Below are 24,353 nucleotides of genomic sequence, written 5' to 3'. Positions count from 1 at the left end.
AAGGGGCTGTGAGAACAACGAGCCAATCTAGTCAGTGATGAGTGGTCACTTGATTTCCCCTCTGGACAACTATCTCAATGATACTCAGGTCAGTATCCCCCCTGCCTTGGCCCAAGACACTGACCTGGCTATGTCTACGTCCCCTCTGCCCCTATATCTCCCCTCAGCCTTTCCTTTCCTTCCCTCACTGTAGCCTTCCCACCCCCAGCATCAGGGCTCTGTCCACCTCTGCTAGGGAAGCCCTGTCCTCCAATTCTGAGGCTCCAGGCTGCTCTTAGAGCCTGCCTAAGGCTGTTAGGGGTGGGGGCAATGCCCACTTCTCCCCACTTCCCAGTATAAAACAAGAGTAATAGAGTCTTTGAGAAGACTGCGTATCACCTTGGAATCTGAGTGGCTGCCAAAGCCTGAGGACCTGAAACCTTTGAAATACCTGATCAGTCTGCTCCACTAGAACTTCCAGCTCAGGGAGGCCCAAGATGAGGTAGATCATCCTCATTCTTGGTGAAAGCCGCCCCCCACTCCCTCTTGCTCAGTTCTTCACAGCTCCTTCCCTTTTCCTTTATTTCCCAAATAATGGAAACCTCTGGGAGACCAGATCTAGACCAGCTGTCCCACTGGCTGTATGCTTTGGCTATAACTCTAGTGAGAGTCCCCAAGGGACTCCCTCTCTGCCCCTTCGTCCATCCTCCCAGCATTCACACCTGAGAGCCTCCTCTGCTCCCCAGACTGAGTGCATTTCCCTGCCTCCTCTAGGCCCCTCTCCCCATTCCCATCTGTCTTCTCTCTCTTCTCCTAGTCCAACCCCATCCTCTTACTCATCTCTCTGACTCTGTCTCTCTTCACCTTTGTTTCTGCTTCTTTGCAGAGACCTTTGGAGCCAGGCCCAGGCCCTCCCTCTGGGAATTAGAGGAGAAACTGCTTCAAAACTTCTACCCACAACTGGTGAGTGACCCTGGCCACTCAGCCCTGTCCTCACAGCCTGATTCAGTCTCTCTCCCCACCTGAATTTTTGTTTACTAGCAGAAATGGGGACCCATGTAATAATGCAAGCACAGTTTACAATTCACACTGTCAGTTAGCCTTGAAATTGTGATTCTCGAAAATTTTTTTATTTGGGGAGATTCGCCTCCATTTCACATTTTGTGCATAAAGTGAGACTTTAATAATTTTGAATAAGGCCTGAGATCTTATTCCTATATTTCAAATTCATATAAAATATGACCTCACTGTTTCTTCCCAGGAAACTCTCTTGTGCCCTCAACTTCCTCTCCAGTTGGACCAAATTATCCAGGTCAGGCTAGTAGCTGGGGCAGAGTTCCAGCCCTGGAGAAGAAGCATCCCGTCAGTTCAGGACTCCTTTCTTCTGAGTGATACTGCCCTACTACAAGTCCAGGGTCCCTCCCCCTCCCCATGATTTTGCTCCCTGAATTCTACTCTGACATTCGCCTCCTCTCTTGCCCTCAGGGAACCTTAATTTACCACCTCAGAGGCTTCCTCAGGCCTTAGTCAAAAAATGGGGAAGTGTGGGCGCGTGTTTGAGGGTATTGAGTGGAGCTGGCGGTGATAAGAGTAACCACCAGGGGGAGCCTGTGCCTAAGAAGAGACTGAGTGGGGGCTTAGGGGAGCCACTCTGAGGATTTTTCTTCCTTTTTTTCCTGGGCAGTAAGGGTGCCAGTCATTCCAGCCTGGGGTGGCTCCTTATGGAGCTCGGGGTCTGGAGCTGCCCCCCTACCCACTCTCTGTCTCCCTCTCTTTCCCTGACCACCCTGGGAAAGGGAGAACCAAATTCTGATGCATCTGCACAATATGGAACACTTCCTAAAGACAAATTCCCTGACAGCCATATTCAACGTGGGGATCAATCCTCAGTCCTTTGACCTCACCCCACAACTCCCACTAGCCCCTGCCACCCATCCCTCCCGTAGAACCTCACTGACTCAGGCTTTCCCACCACTCTTCCTCTCCTGGTTTGGGGATCAGGGGGCCCTGGGTAGTAGCAATTATGTCCATTCCTTCCACCTCCACCCCATCTCCCAAGACAGGCCTGGCTCAGTGGCTTCCCCACCCCCACCATCGCCCCAGGTGGCCTGGTTCTTCCGTCAGATCCAGCTGACCTACTTCCATCAATTTTGGATCTGGATCAACCAGTGAATCTGGCCTATGGGAAGTAGGGAAGAAAGCCAGAGAATCCCTAAAGCCCAGAGCCTAATCCCTTCTCACCCCAGGCCATAGGGACCAGTGAGTTCCTGCATCGACAATAATTGAACCTATTACGAGCCTAGTACTGTAATACATGCTGAGGATACAAAAATGCAAATAACCATGGTCTCGCCCTCAAGGAACTTATATACTAATCAGGGAGACAAACAAATAACTAGACAATCACAACATAATTTGATAAATACTTTTTTAGAGGTATGTACTAAGAACTGTGGGAGAACAGGAGAAGGTGCAACTATATCTACTGGGAGTGAGTAGGGAAATCTTAGGAGAGGAGGTCACATCTGAAGCATATCTTAAAGGATTTAGGCCAGGCAGAGAAGACAATGAAAAGCATGCCAAGCATAAGGCACGGGGGGGGGGGGGGGGGGGGGGGGCGGGGTGGGGTGGGGTGGAGAACCTAGTGAGATAGGGAACCACAAGTAGTTTAATTAAAAAAAAATTTTTTTTTAATTGTTTTTGCTGAGGAAGATTGGCCCTGGGCTAACATCCGTGCTCATCTTCCTTTACTTTATATGGGACGGGCCGCCACAGCATGGCTTGACAAATGGTACATCGGTGTGCGCCCAGGATCTGAACCTGCAAACCCTTGGGCCACCTCAGCGGAGCCCGCGCACTTAACCACTACGCCACTGGGCCGGTCCCCCACAAGTAGTTTAAAGTGTGATATATGCTTCAGTGAGTGGGAGAAGGAAGAGTGACTGGAGAGAAGACTGGAAAGAGAGGAAGGGCCAGTCATGAAGGAAGAGATGTTTGTTGAGAATTTGGCCTTTACCCTAAATATTGAAGTAGATGCTGAACTTGATCAGATTTGCTTGTTAGAATACTCTGAGTAAGCAAGGTTAGATTTAAGGAGACAGGGATACCAACTAGGAACCTACTGTCGTAGTCTCAATGACAGGTGGCCAGGGCCAGGCCTAGGGCTGGGTCAGGGTATGGGAGGAAAGCAGGAGTGGCTTGGACACTGGCCCACCCTGGCCACCATGTCCAGTTTCCTACAGGCCACATATAAAGGAAGGGGTGGGGCTCTGATCTTCAGCCTTTGCAGGTTGGAGAAGACTTTGGTTGCTGTAGTCCTGTGGTCCAGTCATTGAGCGGCATGGAAATTGTGGTCTGTGTTCAAACAGCGGATCCCCTGGTGAGGGAAGGGAAGTGTAGCACTGGAGCTGGGAATATGGGCGGGCAGTAGGGAGATGAAAAAGGGAGGACTGGGACTCATGGCCACATAGGCAGGTAGAAGAGCCTTAGGCTTTGCTTCCTCTCCTTTGCCCAGACTGCATTCTGGTGTGGCCTTGCTTTAGCTTCACCTTCAAGCTTTCCAGAGGCTGCTGCCAATAAACTTGAGAGAGTTCCACAGGTGAGGCATACCTGTGGAAATGCTCCTACCCACTGGCCTAGGATCCTCTCCCTTACCTACCCAGGGACCTCAGGCCCTCCTACTTCCTCCTGCCCAGTGGCCTTGGACCTGAGACCTTATCCATTGTTCAAAACCTTCAGCTCCTTGGGGCCGGACTGGTGGCGCAAGCGGTTAAGTGCGCACACTCCGCTGCGGCGGCCCGGGGTTTGCCGGTTCGGATCCCAGGCGTGCACCGACACGCCACTTGTTGAGCAATGCTGTGGCAGTGTCCCATATAAAGTAGAGGAAGATGGGCTTGGATGTTAGCCCAGGGCAAGCCTTCCTCAGCAAAAAAAGAGGAGGATTGGCAGATGTTAGCTCAGATGAGGAAGATGTTACATCTTCCTCACACACACACAAAAAGCTTCAGCTCCAGAACTTCCCCCTTTACCAGGCACCCAAGATCAAGGAGCTTAGCTCCTAGATGTCCCATTTCCCCAGATTCCCAACATACTGTCCAGGGACCCTCTCACATACTGTCCAGGGACCCTCTCTACCTTCTGGCCCTAGAACACTCCCTACCAACCAAAGACCTTGGACTTGGGATCTGCACTCACCTATTCAGAGCCCTCTGACTCAAGAAGACCACACTGGGCCATCTCTCTGATGGCTCTCTCACATACTCCACCAGAACCCAGTCACATGATGATATCTGCATCTCTGAGCTGTTCTCCAAAGTCCTGAGATGTGCTTTGGGGTCACTTGTACCCCCTACATTGGAAGCGGGGCATGAGCAAGAACGAGAGCAGTCAATCAGCCAGTCTGTAAGGGCAGGTGAAAGTTCTCGTCTAAGCCCACCTGCTCCTCTCAAAGCAGCCAGGTTGGGTGGTTCTACATTTGGAGGCCCTACTAGTGGGTGGCCCTGAGGAACTTCCTTGAGCCATACAACTCCGAGGAAAAACCTGGCCCTCTTCTTTTGCCCATGCCCCCAGGGGCCCACTGAGTACAATTCCTCGTACTCCAAGCACAGAAGGAGGTACAAGCCAAGTCTTAGGCTGAGAAGAAACAACCACAATTCAGCAGCAGCATGAACAGGAAGCACATTCCTGCTTTTGTCCTTCCCCAGCTTCCCACTGAGAAGCCATAATGGGCCCAACCTCAAGACCAAGAAAGGAGCCCCTCCCAAACCAGGAAGAGGCTGAGGTAGAGGCCAAGGATGACCTATCCCTAGTTCTGGGTCTCTGTAAAGAGCAGTAGCTTAAGGGCCAGTAGCTTGACTGCTGGTGTTGGTAGACACTCTGGCTTCAGGGCCAGGACAAGCGCCATCCAAATTCTGGATGAGGCCAAGGTGCCGTCCCTAGCCTTCAGTGAGGCTGAGGAACCATGCCAGGACTTGGCCATGCAGATGAGCCACTTCAGGGCCTCCATGAGGCTGAGGAGTAATACCAGCCCTAGACAAGGCTGAGGGGCTGCCTCCCTTCTCTGAGAGACTGAAGAACTGTCCCTAGTCCCATAGGAGCCTAAAGGGCCACCTTAAGCCCAGGATGAGGCTGAGCAGAATCCAAGCTGCAGGTCCCAGCTGAGGACAAAGCTGAGTGGCAGTCCTTACCTTGGTCCCAAGCCTTGGACAAGGGATAGCTGGGTCCCCAAGATGATGCTGAGTAGCAGCATCCAGGGTCCTACCCTAAACCCAGAACCAGGCTGAGGGGTCACTTGGGTAGAAGTGGGCATAGGGCCAAGGCCTCTTTGGAGGTGGTCTTGCTGACTAAATCCAAATCTCTGTGCCAGAGATGCTCTTGTTTCTTGGCTTAGGGAGTCAGCAGGAATGTGGGGCCCTCCAAACAACCCTGCTCTAGTGACTCATTACTAAGCCAGAGGGCTCTGCAGGTAGCTCTCCTCTCTGTGGTAAATCTTCCCCTGAACCAGGGGCTGCTCCATGAATTCTGAGGGACACAGGCACGGGCCCAGGGCCTGTGGTTCCTACCTACGGTTCCTACTCGGGAACAGGAGTCTTGGGCAAAGGAACGGTGCAGCTCTGCAGATCCCCCTCCTCACAACAGGCTGGAGAAGCTAGCAATGAGACAGGAATGAGAAGTGCATTCAAGCCCAAGCAGGTAGCAGCTACTGGGCTGTACAGTGAGGTGGTTCACATCTTAGAGCTGCTACTTTCTAGTTGACTACCTTTGTCAAGTTATCTAAATCTTGATTTCCTCACCTGTAAAATGGTGATAATCTTAGTAGTTTCCCAATGGGGTTACTAGAAGCATTAAATGAGGAATTATTTAAAGACCAGCAGAGTGCCTGGCACATATTAAATGCTCACAAGTATTAATTATTTTCACTATTGGAAGAGGCCACTTTAGCCAACAGATTCAGATTCAACCATTCCCTCTATAACCCACAACCCTCTGAGACCCTCAGTTGCTCAAAAACACACAAACTGTTTATATATTTCCGGAGTGTTTTCCAACACCAACAACCAAATTTTCTGCGGACACCAATTGGGTGTCCTACAAGTCAATTCAATTCTGACACTACCTTGAGTTAGTGCAGACCCTACAGGTTAAGGGCTCAGTCCCACAAGACTGCCCTCACTCCATTCTTCTTGTGTGGGTGTGAGGAAGATTAGCCCTGAGCTAACACCAATGCCAATCCTCCTCTTTTTGCTGAGGAAGACTGGCCCTGGACTAACATCCGTGCCCAAGGTCCTCCACTTTACATGGGACACCGCCACAGCATGGCTTGGTAAGCAGTGGGTCAGCGCACACCCGGGATCCGAACTCCGGGCGTGCACTTAACCATTACACCACCAGGCCAGCGCCAAAAGAGTGTCTTTTGTTATTCATAACGAGCCCCTTTAGATCACACTTGCATTTATGCTAATGAGGTAATTTAGTGTGGGGACCATTGGCAGATGTTAGCTCAGGGCTGATCTTCCTCACACACACACACACACACACATACACACAAAAAGACATTTTTCCAAAAAAAGACACTTTTTTTGTGTGTGTGAGGAAGATCAGCCCTGAGCTAACACCTGATGCCTATCCTCCTCTTTTTTTACTGAGGAAGACTGGCCCTGTGCTAACATCCGTGCCCATCTTCCTCCACTTTACATGGGAGGCCGCCACAGCATGGCTTGACAAGCGGTGTGTTGGTGCGCGCCCGGGATGGGAACATGCAAACCCCAGGCCGGCACAGCAGAGCATGCATACTTAACCGCTGCGCCACCGGGCCAGCCCCACAAAAGATGCTCTTATCACTCAGGAAATTCCAAGGGTTTTAGGAGCTCTGTGCCAGGACAAAAACCTGAGGACAAAGACCAAATATATTATACTACAATATTTAACATATATATATTTTAAAATTGCTCCAGAAGAGAGAAGAGTATTGCACATACAGGTCCCACCCTGGCCCCCTCCAACTCCTGGGCACACTTCCCTGATCGCTGTGTCCTAGAAAAGATTTTTCAGCCTGTATCAGTCACACAGAGGCCCTGCCCGATAGTGGCCAGGCCTCCAGGCCTGGATGATCCAATGCCTGGAGGGTAGTCATAGGTCCCCGAGGTGGTGCAGGGGGCGGAGTGCCTGGGTCCCATAGGATGTCCTCATATAGGCTTAGAACTGGGCCAGAGGGCTGTCCTTGAGTACCAGTCTGCTCCAGCAGGGCTCTGAGCAAGCCCACAGTGAGAGGGGGCTCTGCCCCGGGTTCAGGGAATGGGGTAGGGGGCTCCAACTCATCTGGGAGGTATGTCTGCAGTAGAAGCAGGAGTTCAGCTGGAGCTAGGTCTGGTGGGCACAGGCGGCAAAGGAGGGGGAGGTGAGCATCAAGCCGGCGGTGCTGGGCAAATTCAGCCAACAGCAGATTGAAGATCTCACTTCGAAGCAGGGGGCTAGAGGGGCCAAGGGCCAGGCCCGCCTCTAGAGCCTGCTCCCACTGCTCTTTTTGCACCAGCTGCCCCACAGCTTGGAGCACAGCTTTGGGCCGCCCACTGCCCAAGAGCAGTTCTAGCTCCAGTGCCTCAGGTCTAGTCCCCTCCTCACCTAGTACTGCCAGGGCTCTGCGATACAGGGGCAGCCCTGGGCCCCCTGCTCCCCAGCCAGGCCCGCCCTGCTGCTGTGCCAGCTCTACAAAAGGTGGTAGCCATCGTGGCTCCAGCTGGCAGAGGCACTGGCACAGGAGTTCAAAGAGTGGCAGTATCCCATTGGGGGGTTCCTTTCCAGCTGCTGTATCCCCTAGAACCTTCTTCCACACATCAGGGGGAGCTTGGGACCTCAGCTTGCCATTTCCATCTGGCTGGAGCTGCAGGGCCCTGAGGATGGCACCCCAGGCTGCTGTAGGAAGGGCTTGGAAAATGGTGTTGAGCTGGGCCAGCTGGTCTCCCATCAACTCGGTCCTCAGAAGGCGTGCCACTTCGTGCTCTGCCAGCTCAGTCCAGCCAGCCTCCTCATCATCCCCAGCCACCAGCTGGGCTTTGAGCTGCTCTAAGCCCCGGTAATCTCGAAGCTCGGTCCTCAGTGTGGTCAACAGTGTAGACGGGGACACGTGGCCCTGGAGGATGGAGGCCAAGGCCTGTGGCGCCCGGAATGTGCTGTTGTGTCTCAGTTCTTCTGGGGTGAGCTGTGCACCCCGCAGGCTCCGCCGCTGGTAGTACTTGCAGGCCTCTTCAAACACCAGGTCTGCAGCTGAAGGCAGCTCAAGGCCCTGTGGGACTTCCCAGCCTACACGAAACAAACCCAAGGCTGAAAGCAAACGAAGACCCCCTCGGGTCTCCAGCTCTTCCTCATTCTCCACACCAGGGGCTGGGGGTTCCAGCAAATGTACTCTGTCTGTGCTTAGAACCTTCCTTTCCAGCAGCTGCCCGCTGCCCATGTCCAGCAGTTCCAATGTGGAGCCCAGCACACAGGCCAGAGTGCCATGAAATGTTCCTAGTGCTGCAGACCCTGCCAGGCCTACAGGTGCCTCCTGCAGGGTGCCCACAGTCCGGGCGCCACCATGGGGCTGCACTAGGCTCACAGTGCCCCTGAAATCAAGCAACAGCAGACCCTGAGGAGTTGGGGCCCAGGTATGTACAGTCAATGGCTGCCTGGGGGTGAGCAGCCCAGGAAGGCATCGGAGCAGGGTCCGGAAGTCCCACGTGTCCCCTCGTCCTGGATTCAGGCTCTTACTGTGGGAGAGGCCAAGACATGGGGCAGCCACCATCACCTTGCCCTTGCCTGGGCTCCAGATGAGCAGAATGTGGCCCACGCCAGGCCAGGTGGTGGCAGTGGGCACCAGGAAGAGGTCCTTGCGGCAGGCTAGCAGCCCGAAAGGCGGGCAGTGGTGCAGCAGGATGTGTGTGAGGCCCAGGTTGGTGCCGGCCTCCCCGCTGGGCTCCAAGGTCCTGACGCACACGCAGTGGCTGAAAGCTGCTGCGGGTGACCCTATCCGGCCCTCAGCGCCAGCCTGACGCTCCTCGCACCACACCAGGCGGCCTCGGGGCGCCGCCACGGCCACCACGCGGACTCCACCGCCCGGACACAGCTCAGTGCTCTGCAGCAGCCTCCAGCCAGGCCCCACGCCCGCGCCCCACACCTCGGCTAGGCCACTCTCCCACACCAGGACCAGCGCCGGTCGCGCCGGCCACGGCAGGAAGAAGGCGTCTAGCGGTGAGGAGTGGCCAGCCGGCCAGGCACGCTCCAGCTCCGCGCCGGGTCCACGCACCGCGACCAGCAGCTGCGGGGCCGGCGCCCCCGGGGGTCGCAGCAGCAGCAGCTGGCGGCCGTCCGGGCTGCAGCGGACTCGGACGGCCGGGTCCCCGGCCAGCACCTCCCGGAGCCGGGCCGCGCCGCTGAAGTTGCTCAGGTCCGAGAGCAGGCGCAGAGTCCCCGCACGCTTCATGGTGCCGGCCGCGCCGAAGCACGCCCAGACCCGGCAGCCCTGTGGGGCGAGGCCCAGCTCTCGGCCCCGGGTTCCCGGGGGAGGTGGAGAGTGGGGCTGAGACTTCCGTCCTCCGTCGATGAGGTGCGTCGAAGCCCGGCTTGAGAGTCGGCTCCGCCCCGCCCCGCCCCGCCCCGTCAGGCTAGTTCAGGGCCGGCCCCTGTTCACGCCCCACCGGCGTGACACGGCTCGCCAGGGGAGGAGCCACAGGAGCCTCGCCGGGGGAAGAGCCTCCCGAGCACCCAAGGGTCTCAGCGCCTCTCACCTCTCTGACCCTAGGGACGCTCTCCGAGCTGGGATGTAGGCTCGGAGGCCCCAGGAAGCCGCCCACAGTCTGACTCAGGAATCAGCATTCCAGCCCCGCTGAGTCCTGAACTGAAAGCATCCTACTCCCAAGGCTTTCCTTCCAAGACTCGCTCTCTCGCCTCAACTTATTCATGAAATTTTTATTGAGCGCCTACTAAGTGCCAGGCTCCGAGTAGACGGTCCTGAACAAAATAGAAAACCTTAACCTCATGGAGATGAGAATCTAGTAGAAAATAATAACAATAGCTAATACTTCCATGGTACCTACTGTGTGACAGCCGCAACAAGCCCCTTTTACAGATGAGGAAAATGAAGCACAGAGAGATTAAGTAAATTGACCAAGATCACACAGCTATTAAGCGGTTGAGGTAGAGCTGAGATTTCAATCACAGGCAATCTGAGTCCAGAATTGGTGCACCAAACCACTTTACTATATCAACAATTCATCACCAAACTAACAGTTTGCTAGAAATCAAAATTAAAACATACTTTAGGGGCACTGAGTCTGTGTGTAATTTCTCCAGCAACACCTACAAATTGATACACAAGGGTTCTTTCTATCCCTTAACTGCCTTCTCAGGTGATGTGGTATTCCTCTTCCCCCTCAAGTCCACTCCCTCTTGATGAGCCCTGCTTCTCCCTCCCTCTCCCCACAACTTCCCCCTGAAAACCTGCATTCATTTCTATTTCATCAGCCTCATTCTGTCCTCTTGCTCTTAGCATAGAAACACTCTCCAGTCTGTCCTGTGTTATAAGTCACTCTTTCATCCTCATCTCCCCACCTCTACCCCCCTCACTTCCTCTCTCTTTCCTTTCAGTCAAGTTTATTGCAAAGATTCTCCAGCATTTGCTGCCTCCACTTTCCCTCCTTCTATTCATTCCTCAAACCACTACTTACCAGGTGTAGATTTTCCTGAGGTCTTCAAGGACATATTTATTTCCTTTTCTCTCTGGGACATTTGACAACATCCTTATTGAAAGTTCCTCCTGTGGTTTCCACAGCATCTTTCTCCTCTCATTTTCCTCTTTTTTACATAGACTATCTTCAGAATTGTTTGCCATTGGTTCATCTTCCTCCACCATCCTTTAAATGTTGGTGTTTAAATTCTATCTTGGGTCCTTTTTTTTCTTTTACCATCTTTCTAGGCCATTTCCTCTCTTCTCATGGCTTGACCCATAACCTCTAAGCAATGGCCCCAAAATAATTATCTACAGCCTGGATATCTCTGCTGAGTTCCAGTAAAGGGTATCCACATGTTTACCTGCATGTATTTCTGCCTGGATGTCTCACAGATGTTTCAATCTCACCATGTCCTAAACATCACCTTCCTGCCCAAACTTGCTCCTCCTCTCCCTAGTTGTCATAGGATTTCTTTCATCTTTGTATCCTCACTTTTATTATTTATTTATTTTATTTTTTTTTGTGAGAAAGATTAGCCCTGAGCTAACATCTGTTGCCAATCCTCCTCTTTTTGCTGAGGAAGATTCACCTGAGGAAGATTCACCCTAGGCTAACATCCGTGCCCATCTTCCTCCACTTTATATGGGACGCCACCACAGCATGGCTTGATAAGCTGCGTGTAGGTCAGTGCCCAGGATCCGAACCGGTGAACCTTGGGCTGCTGAAGAAGCAGATCGCGCGAACTCAACCATTACACCACCGGGTCGGCCCCTATCCTCACTTTTAGAGTAGAGCCTGGCACAAAGAAAGACTTCAATAGATATTTGGTGAAGGAATGAGTAAGCTTGAGTGGGCACATGTCTGTGTGTGTGATATAACTTAGGAACCTTTTGGCTAAGAGTTACAGAATAGTTACAGAAATAGGCTATCTTAAGTAAAAGTGAAATTTATTAGGAGAACAAAAAAGGCTCACAGAATCTGCAGGAGAGAGGAAGAACAGGCTTGGAAAATGAGCAGGAACCAAGATACTCGCTGAAGATCAAGAAATAGGAAGCACAACTGTTTTTCAGCAGGAGTCTTCTGGCCAGCATACACCTGTTATGCATGAATTCTGACCATCCCTTCATTCTGCATCTTTTGATTAAGAGCCGAAGCCATTAGAAGCTGTATCTAGTGGCCAAGCCCAGGTCACATGAAGTCACTTACCTTGGTTGCTCAGGGCCTGGTTTTCCACCAAGACTATACCCAAAGGAAGAGGCCCCCAGAATAAGAGGGGATGGGTTCAGTGTTAGATAACTATACCAATTGAACATAGACCTTTTATTATCCCCATTTTTCAGATAAGAAACTAAGGCTCAGAGAGCTCAAGTAATTGTCCAAAGTTACACAGCTAGTAGGCAACAAATCTGGGATTCATTCACAGTATTCCAGAGGTTGTACTCTTACTGACTCAGTGTATGGCTTTCTAAACTTACCCTTGTCTGAATCTGTATTTAATTCACTTGCTGGACATAGGCTTGGGTAGTGTATTGTGTTGCATCACCCTCATACCTTCTCCTTTCCTTTTCTCTTCTCCTCTAATACTTGACTCCATCTTCATCTTCCTCCAGGAAGCCTCCAGAGATTGACATGGAATTTTCCCTTCTCTGAATTTTCAGGGCATTTACAACTTGAGCCTTTCTAAGTCTGCCCTTGATAATTCACTGTCTGATATTTAAAACATTTGTCTATCTACTTATCACTTTGTTACATAATCTCAGAATTGTATTATTATTATTTTTTACTCCCAGAATTGAGTATTCAGTAGGTACTCAATAAAGTTTTGTTAAAAGGAAATCAAGTATGGAAAAGTGTTCTTTTAGCTGGACAGGAGGCTTCTAGCTGGTGTTTAGGAACTATTGGAGTTCATCACAAGATGCTTTCCATTAGCCTCTTCTCACTCTTTTTTATATTCTATTAAGGTACAACTTTTTACCACTAATCATGTCTTATGCTACTGTGTGACTAGACAAGAAAAATAAAAATCTTCCAGGAAAGAACCTGAGCTTTTGGCTCATTAAGATTTCTTTCCTGGGGGCCAGCCTGGTGGTGTAGTGGTTAAGTTCCAAGCTCTCCACTTCAGTGCCTGGGGTTCCTGGGCCCAGAAACCCAGTGCAGACCTACACCACTCATCAAGCCATGCTGTGGCAGTGACCCACATACAAAATAGAGGATTGGCACAGATGTTAGCTCAGAGCCAATCGTGCTCACCAAAAAAAAAAAAAAGAAAAAAAGATTTCTTTCCTGGTAGATCTGGGTTCAAATTCTTCTTCACCTCTTACTAACTCGAGAACATTAGGTGAGCCAATCATTCATAACCTTTGTTTTCTCCTCTGTGAAGTACATACTTCATAACGTCATTATAAGAATTGAATGACACACACTGCCCAGCATATCTTTTTTAATTTTCCATTTTGCGTATGAGAAAACTGAAACTCAAAGAGCTTGTTACGTGCCAAGTTAACACCGCCTTACACGGTGCTTTGCACATAGTAGGTACACAACACATATCTGTTGAATGAATGAGTTTGTTTCCAATCTTTCACTTACAAAGTTGCGATAAACAGCTTGAAACATATCTATCCAAGCTTTGCCAGTGCTTCTAGAGGATATATTTATTCCTAGAAGTGGAACTGCGGAGTTCAGTCTGCCATATTTAAAAAGAGTGCTACTGCAACTTGCATGTAGAAAACCCTCAATGGATGTTTCTCTTTCTAAGTTCTTTCTCGCAATGCATTTCGGGAATTGTAGTCTTCGTGATGCTTGCTGGGAATCGTAGTCTGAGCCAGCGGGCGTGGTCAGGAAGCGGGCGTGGACACACCTATCACGCAGCGGCCTTTAGGACCCTGCGGGGCACGGCCGGCCCGGGAACGGGTCGGGGGAGGTCGGGAGCGCGTCCGTGAGCCCGGAGCGGCGGCGGCGTCGGTGGCGTTGGGAGCGAGCGGCCCGGGTGCGGCGCGGGTGGTGGAGGAGGAGCCCGGGGCTCGGTAAGCGGTGCCGGCCTGGTCCTGTCCCCGAACCTGGCCAACCCCTGTGGGTCTTGCCATAGTAGGCCTTAGCCCCAAGGCGGCTCTGGGGGCGGGGCCTGCGCTCGCCTAGGGGATGACGGGGGTGACGGGGAGGAGAGGGAGGGAACACGGCGGCTGAGGCGGGTGGAGGCTGTGCGTGGTGGGGAGGCTGGGCCCGGGGCGGCGGAGCGGAGCGAGAATCGGCTCGCTCCTCCAGCGGCCGGTCCCTCGCACCGTCCGGTGCCTGTCACGTCCTTCCCGGTTCCTGCTGGGCCCTCCTGGCAGTCGAGGCGGTGACCTTTGACCCCAGCACAGAACTGACCCGGACCTCTCAGGCTGCCCTGCCTCGAGAGCCTCTCTCCTCCGAGGTTGTTCCCGCCCCTGAGTGGCCTTCAGCCCAGCCTGGCCTTGGGGTGAGGCCGTGGGGCAAGACTTCTGAGAAGGGCTAGAGGAAGGCCGGCCTGTCCGAAGTGTTCAGGTGTCCGGAATGGCCCCCATACTGTCCCTCTTTTCAGTCTCTGACCGGCGGACTTCAGCCCACCCTTCGCACAGAATCAGTGAAACTACCGTGTTTTCTCTGGCTTCCTTGATGTGAGCCTGGGAAATGAACCTGTTCTCAGGCAGGTGTGGAGAAGAAACAAGAGGAGGAAAAAACTGGTTACCTGGGGAAGGAGAGCTATCAGAAGCGGAGGAGTGCTGCCTCTGGAGAATGGGGAAGTAGGGTCATCAGACCCTTCCCAGTTCTTTCTCTCCAGAAAAAGTTTTGAACTTAGTGAGAGCTGTTTCTTTGCTATTCTGAGCTCTCAGTGGCTTTGTAAACCAGGGCAAATATGGTTTGTGTCCCTTCCCTTAACTTAGCACAAGTTAATTGGAATTATTTTGGCTGTGCCCTTAGTTGGATTTGTGTGCACAGTACTCCCTATGTGAAGGCTTTTGGGATACCGGATCAGTCTAGAGAACGGTGGATCCTTCTTGCCAGGGTTGTAAAGGGGGAATTCCCATTCTTAGTGAATAAGAGAGCCTTTAAGGCGTTTTCATTGGATGTTTAGGCTTTATATAATTCATTCACTGGTTCAACATTTGTATAATAATGAAATAACCCACAAAAACTCAAAGCAGTTGTTGGGAAAGTTGGAATTTCACATAGAGCCAAGTTCAAGAATCCATAAAATTTGGGGAAAATAGCCAAATAACAGATTGATCTAGGATATATGAGGGTGAACTGTTTATTCAGCACACATTTATTGAGCACTAACTGTGTAACTGGGGTTAGAAATATGAGTATCTTTCCTCAAGGACATCAGAGGGACATATTCATATGAAAATTGTAGTGCTGTGTGTTACATATCCCTATGAAAGAATTTGTACAGTGAAGGGAATATTGCCACTGCCTGGGAGAGTCAGAAATCTTCATAGGGAGGAGATACTTGAGTTGGGTGTTGAAGGATGAGTAGGAGCTTGCACAAGTAAGGAAAGGCATTTCAGCATGTGCAAAGGCATGGTGAAAGTGTGAGGGGGAAGAAAATAATATGATGTTTAAGTGTCAGAAATTTGTCCCAAACAGGATGTGTGGTGGGGAAATTGCCAGGAGGTGAGACTGAAAGAGAGTAGGGAATCATTGGAGCTTTTTGTTAGGCAGTGACAGAATTACAGATTAATGTAATGAGAAATGAGATAGTGAGACTAATTAAAGTTGTAGTTGACTGTGAGTCTGAATAAAGTCTGGGAGTGGGAATGAAGAGGAAGGGAATGGACTTTAGAAATATTTCTGAGATAGATGCAACAGGATTTAGTGACTGGGGAGAGAGAGTGGGTTAAAGTTTCTCATTTGAGAGCTTGAGTGAATGGAAATTTTGTTAATCAGGATATGGATTAGAAAAAGTAGAGCAGGTTTTTTAAGGGTTGGGTGGCTAAGGAAAGAGCTATAGAGGAGATAGTCTGGTATGCTGAGATCACATTGCTTGTGGGATGTGTGCGTAGAGATGTTAGTAGGCAGCTGGAAGTAAGGAGGCCTGGTGAGCTTAATATCTTGGCAGTAGCTCTGAGTAAGTGAGGGCATATATGAAAAAAATCCTGGGAAAAAATAATGTTTATTTTGTTTGTTTATAAGGAAGTATCAGAATATGCACTTCTTCCATTTAATATTGAGTTTCTCAAGGCAGAGACCATAATTTAGTAATTTTGGGTCCCCTTTTTGTCTTATACTATGCCTGTGTTATTATAAGGTCTCGATAAATGTGAGTTATTAAGCTAGCAGGAAATCAGTTTACTTTGCAAGGTTGCAGTTACCTTTTGGACTTTCTTTAAGAAGATTATGGGAGTCTGTCTTATAATTTTCATTTTATACTTACTTGGTATTCAGGAGGCTTGTATGGTTCAAAAGGAAAGGAAATGAAGAAGATATGAGTGATGTGCTGCTTGAGGAAATTCAGGGCTTGAGCAGGAGATAGACAGTATTAATTTACAAGAGGCTCCTGCTCATTGAGAAGAGGATCTTACGATGAATTCTCATTCTGGGAGATGTCAGAAAGATGTGATTTTCAGTCAGTTTCCTGAAATCCTATCAGTTTGGAGTTGGTTCCTCCTTCTGAAGGTGCAAGTGCTTTCCTTCTTGTGTAAAATAATTTGAAAGAGAACCTGAGGTAGTCATGTTTATTTAAACCTCTTCATTTGTATTATTAGTTTGTGAAAGTAGGCAGACTCAGGAGATTCTGAGGGGAGCAGATTGAATTCTCTTCTGTGAAACTGGTTCACCTCTAGTCCAGATAGACAATGGCTGATGCCTAGAGTAGAGAGCCGGGAAATTCCTGGTTTTGCCACTTGCTGGTTAGTCTGGGGAAAGTCCCTGAATGACTTCTTCTTTTAAGTGTAGGCTAAACAACCATTCTGAGGTGAGCACTGTCCAGAGCACACACAAGATATGGACGCTGCCCCATAGTGGCTCATGTGCTTGCTGAATCAGGCTGGTTTTGTCCTAGTATCTAGAAAATAAGAATGATGCTTGTCAGACGATGTCCTGAGTTGACTGACTTTTCTTGGTTAAAGTGGGAATGTTCATATTATGGATATCACTTTGGAATTTCCATAGAACTTTAACTGAATCTGGATTTTGAATGTTTTGCTAGTCAACACCTGATTTTTTGCACTAACAGCATATTCTGATAGAAGGGCTACCAGAGGGGAAGATTTAGTGGCTTTACTACTTACTAGCTGTGTTACTTTTGGCAAAGTAAAATCCTCATTGTAAAATTATGGTAATAGTGCCTACTTCATCTGGTTGTTGTAAGGATTAAATACAGCATATTTAAAGCACTTAGAACAGCGCTAAGTATATAGTGAGTACTCAGTAGTGTTGTTTATTATTTGTTATTATTTGTTTAGGATGTGGAAGAATGAGTGATGAATTCCATCCCCAGGAATTAAAAAAAGAAAAGTGATAGAGTAAGGGGATGGTAGCCCGTCCTGGAGCTCTCCATGAAGGGAATTCAGAGAAGTGGCTTCAAGAATGCAGGCCTCTGTTTTCATTTTGGAGATATAAAAGACTTGGAGTGACTAGCACTAAAAATCCATTAAAATGGAAAGGAGTTATATGCTTGTTTTATAGCCAGTCTGTAGGGTGGAATTGGGGGAACCTGTGTCCCATGCTATGAGAGAAGCTATGGCAAGGAACCACATGGAACAGTCGGATGAGAATCCAGCAAATGAACTATATCCTTGTGACCTTCAGAAAGGAAGAGGCATGTTAGGAACTAGTTTGAGAAATACAGGGTTAGGGTTTGGAGGTAGAAATACCCTACATTCTCTTAAATGCTTATAGTGCTAGTGTTTACCTCCAGGGAGTGTGGTATGCCTTGCAGAAGAACTTAGCAAGAGCAGATAACTTCTGCCTAAAGATTAAAAATCACCCCAAAACCTTTACATCTAGAGGAAGTAGGGAACTTTTAGGTGAGTCAGGGCAGGAGACTGTTTCTGGCTTTATAAACATATTGCCTCTTCTTGTGTATTGGATAAATGGCTCATGGTCAGACAATGGTGATATTTGAATCAGCCAACTCCTGGGCAGGTAGGATTTTCATCTCCTTCACGAAGCTTTGTGCATTAGTATAGTCAGTGTGTCTTGTACTGATCTTTCACAGGTGGGCAAACTGGGATTAAGATCCTAAGGGAAGGGGATCCGTTGATGAGTTAACATGGGGAAAATGAGGGGCCGGCCCGGTGGCGTAGCGCTTAAGTGCACGCGCTCTGCTTCGCTGGGGGTTCGCAGGTTCTGAGGCCCGGCGCGCACTGACGCGCTGCTTGTCAAGCCATGCTGTGGCGGTGTCCCATATAAAGTAGAGGAAGGTGGGCATGGATATTAGCCCAGGGTCAATCTTCCTCGGCAAGAAGAGGAGGATTGGCATCGGATGTTAGCTCAGGGCTGATCTTCCTCACCAAAAAAAAAAGAAAAAAAAAATGGGGAAAATGAGATGGAGGTAGATGGGGGTTGCTCCAGTGCCTTTTTTAGAGATAGCAGAAGTTTTATTCATCCTTTCAAAATCATCTCCTGTCCAGATGCTCCTTTCCTTTCAAAGCCTTATTTAAGGCCTTGATGAGTACTTCTCAAACTTTAGTGAGCATCAGAATTACTTGGGGCAGGGTTTATCAGCCTTGGCGCTATTGACATATTAGGCTGGATAGTTCTTTGTTGTGAGGACTTCCATGTGCATTGTAGGATGTTTAGTGGCATCCCAGTAAATGCCAGTAGTATCTCCCCTCCCAGTTGTGACAGCCAAAAATGTCTCCAGGCATTGGTGTCCCCTGGGAGGCAAAATTGCCGTAGTTGAAAACCTCTGACCTTGGGTGATTATTAAAAATGTAGACCCCTGGTCCTTATCTTGAAAAGTCTGTTTCAGTAGTGGGGAAGGGGGCATAGGAATCTACATTTTCAGGAGGCATCCCAGGAGATTCTGAAACAGGTGATCACAGCTCTTCAGTGGTAAAGCATATTCACTCCTAAGGTGAAGGCTGTACAGACTTATACTTGACTTGCGCTTCGTTTCATCTTTCTGTCTTGTTTTACTATATCTTTTTTTTTTTTTAAAGATTTTATTTATTTATTTTTCCCCCAACGCCCCAGTAGATAGTTGTCTGTCATAGCTGCACATCCTTCTAGTTGCTGTATGTGGGACGCGGCCTCAGCGTGGCCGGAGAAGCGGCGCGTCGGTGCGATCCCGGGATCCGAGCCCGGGCCGCCAGCAGCGGAGCGTGCGCACTTAACCGCTAAGCCACGGGGCCGGCCCCGTTTTACTGTATCTTTCCATTCATTTTCAAGTTTCGGGGGAGACTTATCCTCAGAGCTTTGACTAAGTTCAATTAAAATAGTATCAATTAAATCCTGTAGTGGGTATCAGTGTATTTCAGCATTTTTTTTTTCCACTTACCATATTGGATACATATGACTTGACTAGACACTCGGATTCTTCTCCAGTTTTTCCTTTCAAGTTTTCTACCGTTCCATTCACTTGTCTCTCTCTCTTTTCCACTTTACTGTTATCGATATTTATATACATAAGCGTGCATCAGATAGTTATCTTTTGCTTTCTATCATAGCACTTCTACCCACTGGCAAACTAGAGTGGTGCAACTCAAGGTATCTGGACATTCCAAAGTTTGTTCGTTAAGGTTGGTGAGTGTATACTCCTCCTCCTCACTCACCTGGATCCTCTTCACAGTTTCTCTGCAGATCCCCAGCTTTGTTTATGTGTAGGTTACTCTACTTCTGCTCATTGCTCTGCCTGTTGAGAGACCGTATAGAATAGTCATTAAGAGCAAGGACTGTAACATCAGTTGTCTGGGTTTGAGTCCCTACTCACACTTAACACTGGCAAGTTTTTTTTTTTTTTAATGTCATAATAGTTGTACATTATTGTTTGTCAGTCACCATATAAAGGCATCCCTTCACCCCTTGTGCCCACCCCCCAACTCTCTTCCCCTAGTAACCACCAAACTGTTTTCTCTGTCCGTATGTTAGTTTATCTTCCACATATGAGTGAAATCATATGGTGTTTGTCTTTCTCTGTCTGGCTTATTTCGCTTAACATAATACCCTCCAGGTCCATCCATGTTGTTGCAAGTGGGAAGATTTTGTCTTTTTGTATGGCTGAATAGTATTCCATTGTATATATATACCATATCTTCTTTATCCAATCATCAGTCGAGGGACACTTGGGTTGCTTCCATGTCTTGGCTATCGTGAATAATGCTGCAATGAACATAGGGGTGCATAAGCCTCTTTGGATTGTTGATTTCAGGTTTGTTGGGTAAATACCCAGCAGTGGGATGGCTGATCATAAGGTATTTCTATATTTAATTTTTATTTTTATTTTTTAAATTTTTTATTTATTTATTTTTCCCCTAAAGCCCCAGGCGATAGTTGTAAGTCATAGTCGCACATTCTTCTAGTTGCTGTATGTGGGATGCGGCCTCAGCATGGCCGGAGAAGCAGTGCGTCTGTGCGCGCCCGGGATCCGAACCCGGGCAGCCTGCATCGGAGCGCACGCACTTAACTGCTAAGCCACGGGGCCGGCCCTATATTTAATTTTTAGAGGAATCTCCGTACTGTTTTCCATAGAGGCTGCACCAGTTTGCGTTCCCATCAGCAGTGAATGAGGGTTCCCGTTTCTCCACAGCCTCTTTAGCATTTGTTTTTTTTGTCTTGGTGATTATAGCCATTCTAATGGGTGTAAGGTGATATCTTAGTGTGGTTTTGATTTGCATTTCTCTGATAATTAGTGATGTTGAACATCTTTTCATGTGCCTATTGGCCGTCTGTATATTTTCTTTGGAGAAGTCTCTATTCATTTCCTCTGGCCATTTTTTGATCAGATTCTTTGTTTTTTTCCCTTCAGTTGTGTGAATTCTTTATACATTATGGAGATTAATCCCTTGCCGGCTATATGATTTGGAAATATTTTTTCCCAGCTCGTGGGTTGCCTATTCATTTTGATCCTGGTTTCGTTTGCCTTGTAGAAACTCTTTAATCTGATGAAGTCCCATTTGTTTATTTTTTCTTTGGTTTCCCTTGTCTGAGTAGACATGGAATGCGAAAAGATCCCTTTATGGCCGATGACGAATAGTTTACTGCCTATATTTTCTTCCAGGAATTTTATAGTTTCAGGTCTCACCTTCAGGTCTTTGATCCATTTTGAGTTAACTTTTGTGTATGGGTCTTTTTTTTGAATCCATCCCGCCAGTCTGTGTCTTTTGATTGGAGAACTCAATCCATTTACATTTAGAGTCATTATTGATATTTGAGGGCTTAATGTTGGTATTTTATCACTCATTTTCCAGTTTTGCATTTCCTTTGTTTCTCGTCCCTTTGTCATTGACTTTTGCTGGCTTTACTACTATATGCCTCGTCCCGTGTGTTTCGGACTACCAATTTAGTTTGGTAGTTCTGTATGATGGTTTTCTTAGTTTTCTCTTTATTTGTCATATGTGTCTGTGTTCTGATTATTTGTGTAGTGGTAATGATGAGGTTTGTATAAAAAAATCTTGTAGATGATATAGTCCCTTTTCCTATGGCCTCCTGTTTCCTTAGCCCTTGTCGATTCCATCCGTTTCCTTTTCCCCTTCTAAGTTATTATACTCACAACTTATTCCATCTTGTGTTGTGAGTTTGTGGTTAAAGTGATGAGGTTATATTTATTTTTGGTGTTTTCTTTCCGTTTATCTTTGATATTCTATTTAAATGTTTGCTAACCTATTCTGATAGAGAGCTGCAGTTTTTCTGATTTTATCTCCCTACTTTTCTCCTTGCTCAAGGCCTTGTATCCCCTTTCTCTTTTTATTTTCAGGCTCGAGAGCCATCTTGAGCACTTCTTGTAGTGGGGGTCTTGTGGCAATCAACTCCCTTAGCTTTTGTTTATGTGGGAAAGTTATTATTTCTCCATCATATCTGAGGGATATTTTTGCTGGATAGAGTATTCTTGGCTGAAAGTTTTTGTCTTTCAGAATTTTGAATATATCATTCCAGTCTCTCCTAGCCTGTAAGGTTTCTGCTGAGAAATCTGCTGAGAGCCTGATAGGAATTCCTTTGTAGGTTTTTTTTTTTTTTTTGTCTTGCTGCCCTTAATATTTTTTCTTTATCATTGCCTTTTGCTGGCTTTACTACTATATGCCTTGCAGAGGGTCTTTTTATGTTGATATACTTAGGAGATCTGTTGACTTCATTCACTTGTATTTCCAGCTCCTTCCCCAGGTTTGGGAAGTTCTCAGCTATTATTTCTTTGAACAAGCTCTCTGCTCCTTTTTCCCCCTCTTCCCCCTCTGGAATATGTATAATCCTTATATTGCATTTCCTAATTGAGTTGGATATTTCTCCGAGAATTTTTTCACTTATTTTTAGTTTTAGTTCTCTCCCTCCTCAATCTGGAGCATTTCTGCATTCCTATCCTCTATATTGCTAATTCTTTCCTCCATATTGTCAGCTCTATTCTTTAAAGATTCCAGATTTTTCTTTGTCTCCTCCATTGTGTTTTTCATCCCCAACATTTCTGATTGGTTTTTCTTTATAGTTTCAATCTCTTTTGTGAAGAAGTTCCTGATTTCATTGAACTGTCTATCTGTATTTTCTTGTAACTCATTGAGTTTTTTTGTGATAGCTATTTTGAATTCTCTGTCATTTAAATTATAAATTTCTGTGCCTTCAGGATTGATTTCTAGGTGCTTGTCATTTTCCTTCTGGTCTGGAGATTTAATATGTTTTTGCGTATTGTTTGATGGCGTCAGTTTGCTTTTCCTCATAATGATAATATCTGGTCATAGCTTCTACCTGCCGCCACTGGGTGGGGGTCAAGAGCTGTGTATTCTGAGCCGTCCGTCATCCGTGGGCGCTCTGGCCAACTGGTAGAGCTGAAGCGCCAGGCAGGAGGAGGGGCACTTTCTTCCACCTGCCTGATCCCGGGGCTTCTCGCTCTTCTCTTGTTATCTGCTTTCTGGGGGTAGTAGCTTGATGAAGACACCCCTGCAACTGTTCAGTCCCCTCCATGTGGGAGTTTCCCACGGGTTGTGAGGGAACTTGAAGAGTGACAGTTTTCCCGTGGAGGGCTGCCTTTCCCTCCCCCCTCTGATAGCCACATGGTCCTGGTCCTGGGGTCACTGCCATTGGGGATGGAGAGGAGTTCTCCTTACCTCCTTCCGCTTCCTCTGGGGGTTCCAGCACCTCCACCTTCAGATGTAAGGCTGTGTTGGTCTCTCAGACGTCTTTTGTGTTGTGTGAATGTCCTCTGTTGGTATATGAGTGGCCTTTTTCTTGTATCTTAGTGGGGAGAGCCTGAGGGGAGTGCTCACTTGCTGTGATGCTGATATCACTCCCCAAGTTTTTTGTTGTTGTTGTTGAGGAAGATTTGTCCTGAGCTAACATTTGTGCCAGTCTGCCTTTATTTTGTATTTGGGTCACCCCCACAGCATGGCTGATGAATGGTGTAGGTCCGCGCCCGGGATCTGAACCTGTGAACCTGGGCTGCCAAAGTGGAGCATGCTGAACTAAACCGCTATGCCACGGGTCCAGCCCCGCAAGTTTTTTTTTTTCAGCTATTTCGTGTTTTAGTTTTCTTATTGTAAAGTTCCTGGATCATAGGTTTGTTGTGAGGATACAATGAATTAATGTATATAAAGTGATTAGAACAGTGCTTGGTACGTAGTAAGTGCTAAATAAGTGTTAACTCTTTGGTTGTTATTTTAGATTGGTGTCCTGAGTATGCAAGTTGGGGACTCCACCAGACTCTTTTCTGGTGTTCTGCTTGGGTGCTGTTAAATTTTCATATATATATATATGGGTCCCTGCCACAGCATGGCGAACAAGTGATGTAGGTGTGCACCCAGGATCTGAACCCACCAACGCAGGCCGCTGATGTGGAGCACACCAAACTTAACCACTAGGCCATGGGGCCAGTCCCCCCATAGTTTTGCCTTTTGTGAACTTCATATAAATGGAATCATTAGTTTATACTCTTTTCTTTTGAATGTTTTTCATTCAACCTTTGTGAAATTTTTCAATATTGTTTCAATAATTTGTTCTTTTAAGTTTCTGTGTAGCATTCTATTGTATGAATATGTTATAATTTTCCCATTCTGCTGATGGACATTTGAATTCTCTTCACGTATAAAAAAAACTCTCAGGGGCCAGCCCCGTGGCTTGGCGGTTAAGTGTGCGCGCTCGGCTACTGGCGGCTCGGGTTCGGATCCGGACGCGCTCCGACGCACCGCTTGTCGGCCATGCTGAGGCGGCGTCCCACATACAACAACCAGAAGGATGTGCAGCTATGACATACAGCTATCTGCTGGGGCTTTGGGGAGAAAAAGGGAAAAAAGGAGGAGGATTGGCGATAGATATTAGCTCAGGGCCGGTCTTCCTCAGCAAAAAGAGGAAGATTGGCATGGATGTTAGCTCAGGGCTGATCTTCCTCACATACACACAAAAAAACTCTCAGAAACAGAAAACACCCACTTTGATAAACTTTACAAAAACATTTCAAAAAGGGAATGTTTATACTTTAGTGTAGGCACTCTCGCATTTCTGTTTGTTGAATATGCCAAGTGTTCAAATCTTGGAGGCTTTGCATTTGCCATTCCCTCTATCTGG

The 24,353-nt window shown here is 47.9% G+C and overlaps 2 protein-coding genes across 11 annotated transcripts in view; one reads left to right on the top strand and one right to left on the bottom strand.

The window, feature by feature from the left end:
• Positions 1-6,528: 6,528 nt before the first annotated feature.
• On the bottom strand, positions 6,529-9,551 carry HPS6 (HPS6 biogenesis of lysosomal organelles complex 2 subunit 3). Its single transcript, XM_058543842.1, is given in 2 exon segments — positions 6,529-7,066; positions 7,069-9,551. Coding segments are annotated over 2 exon segments (2,409 nt in total). The 5' UTR covers positions 9,437-9,551; the 3' UTR covers positions 6,529-7,025.
• Positions 9,552-13,608: 4,057 nt separating this feature from the next.
• Positions 13,609-24,353, top strand: part of ARMH3 (armadillo like helical domain containing 3) — a 185,031-nt gene continuing 174,286 nt past the window's right edge. For 3 of the 10 annotated variants that reach the window (XM_058543838.1, XM_058543836.1, XM_058543831.1), the window contains exon 1: positions 13,613-13,708. The gene's annotated coding sequence lies outside the window, so the exon portion shown is untranslated. Of the gene's footprint in view, positions 13,709-13,938; positions 14,502-24,353 lie in introns of those variants that run through there. The other 7 variants (XM_058543837.1, XM_058543840.1, XM_058543839.1 and 4 more) reach the window with 6 other exon arrangements.

Source organism: Diceros bicornis, chromosome 6 (assembly GCF_020826845.1).
Source record: "Diceros bicornis minor isolate mBicDic1 chromosome 6, mDicBic1.mat.cur, whole genome shotgun sequence".
Classification (NCBI taxonomy): domain Eukaryota; kingdom Metazoa; phylum Chordata; class Mammalia; order Perissodactyla; family Rhinocerotidae; genus Diceros; species Diceros bicornis.
The sequence above is the reverse complement of the archived record's forward strand: the minus strand, read 5'-3'. Positions and strand labels throughout refer to the sequence as shown.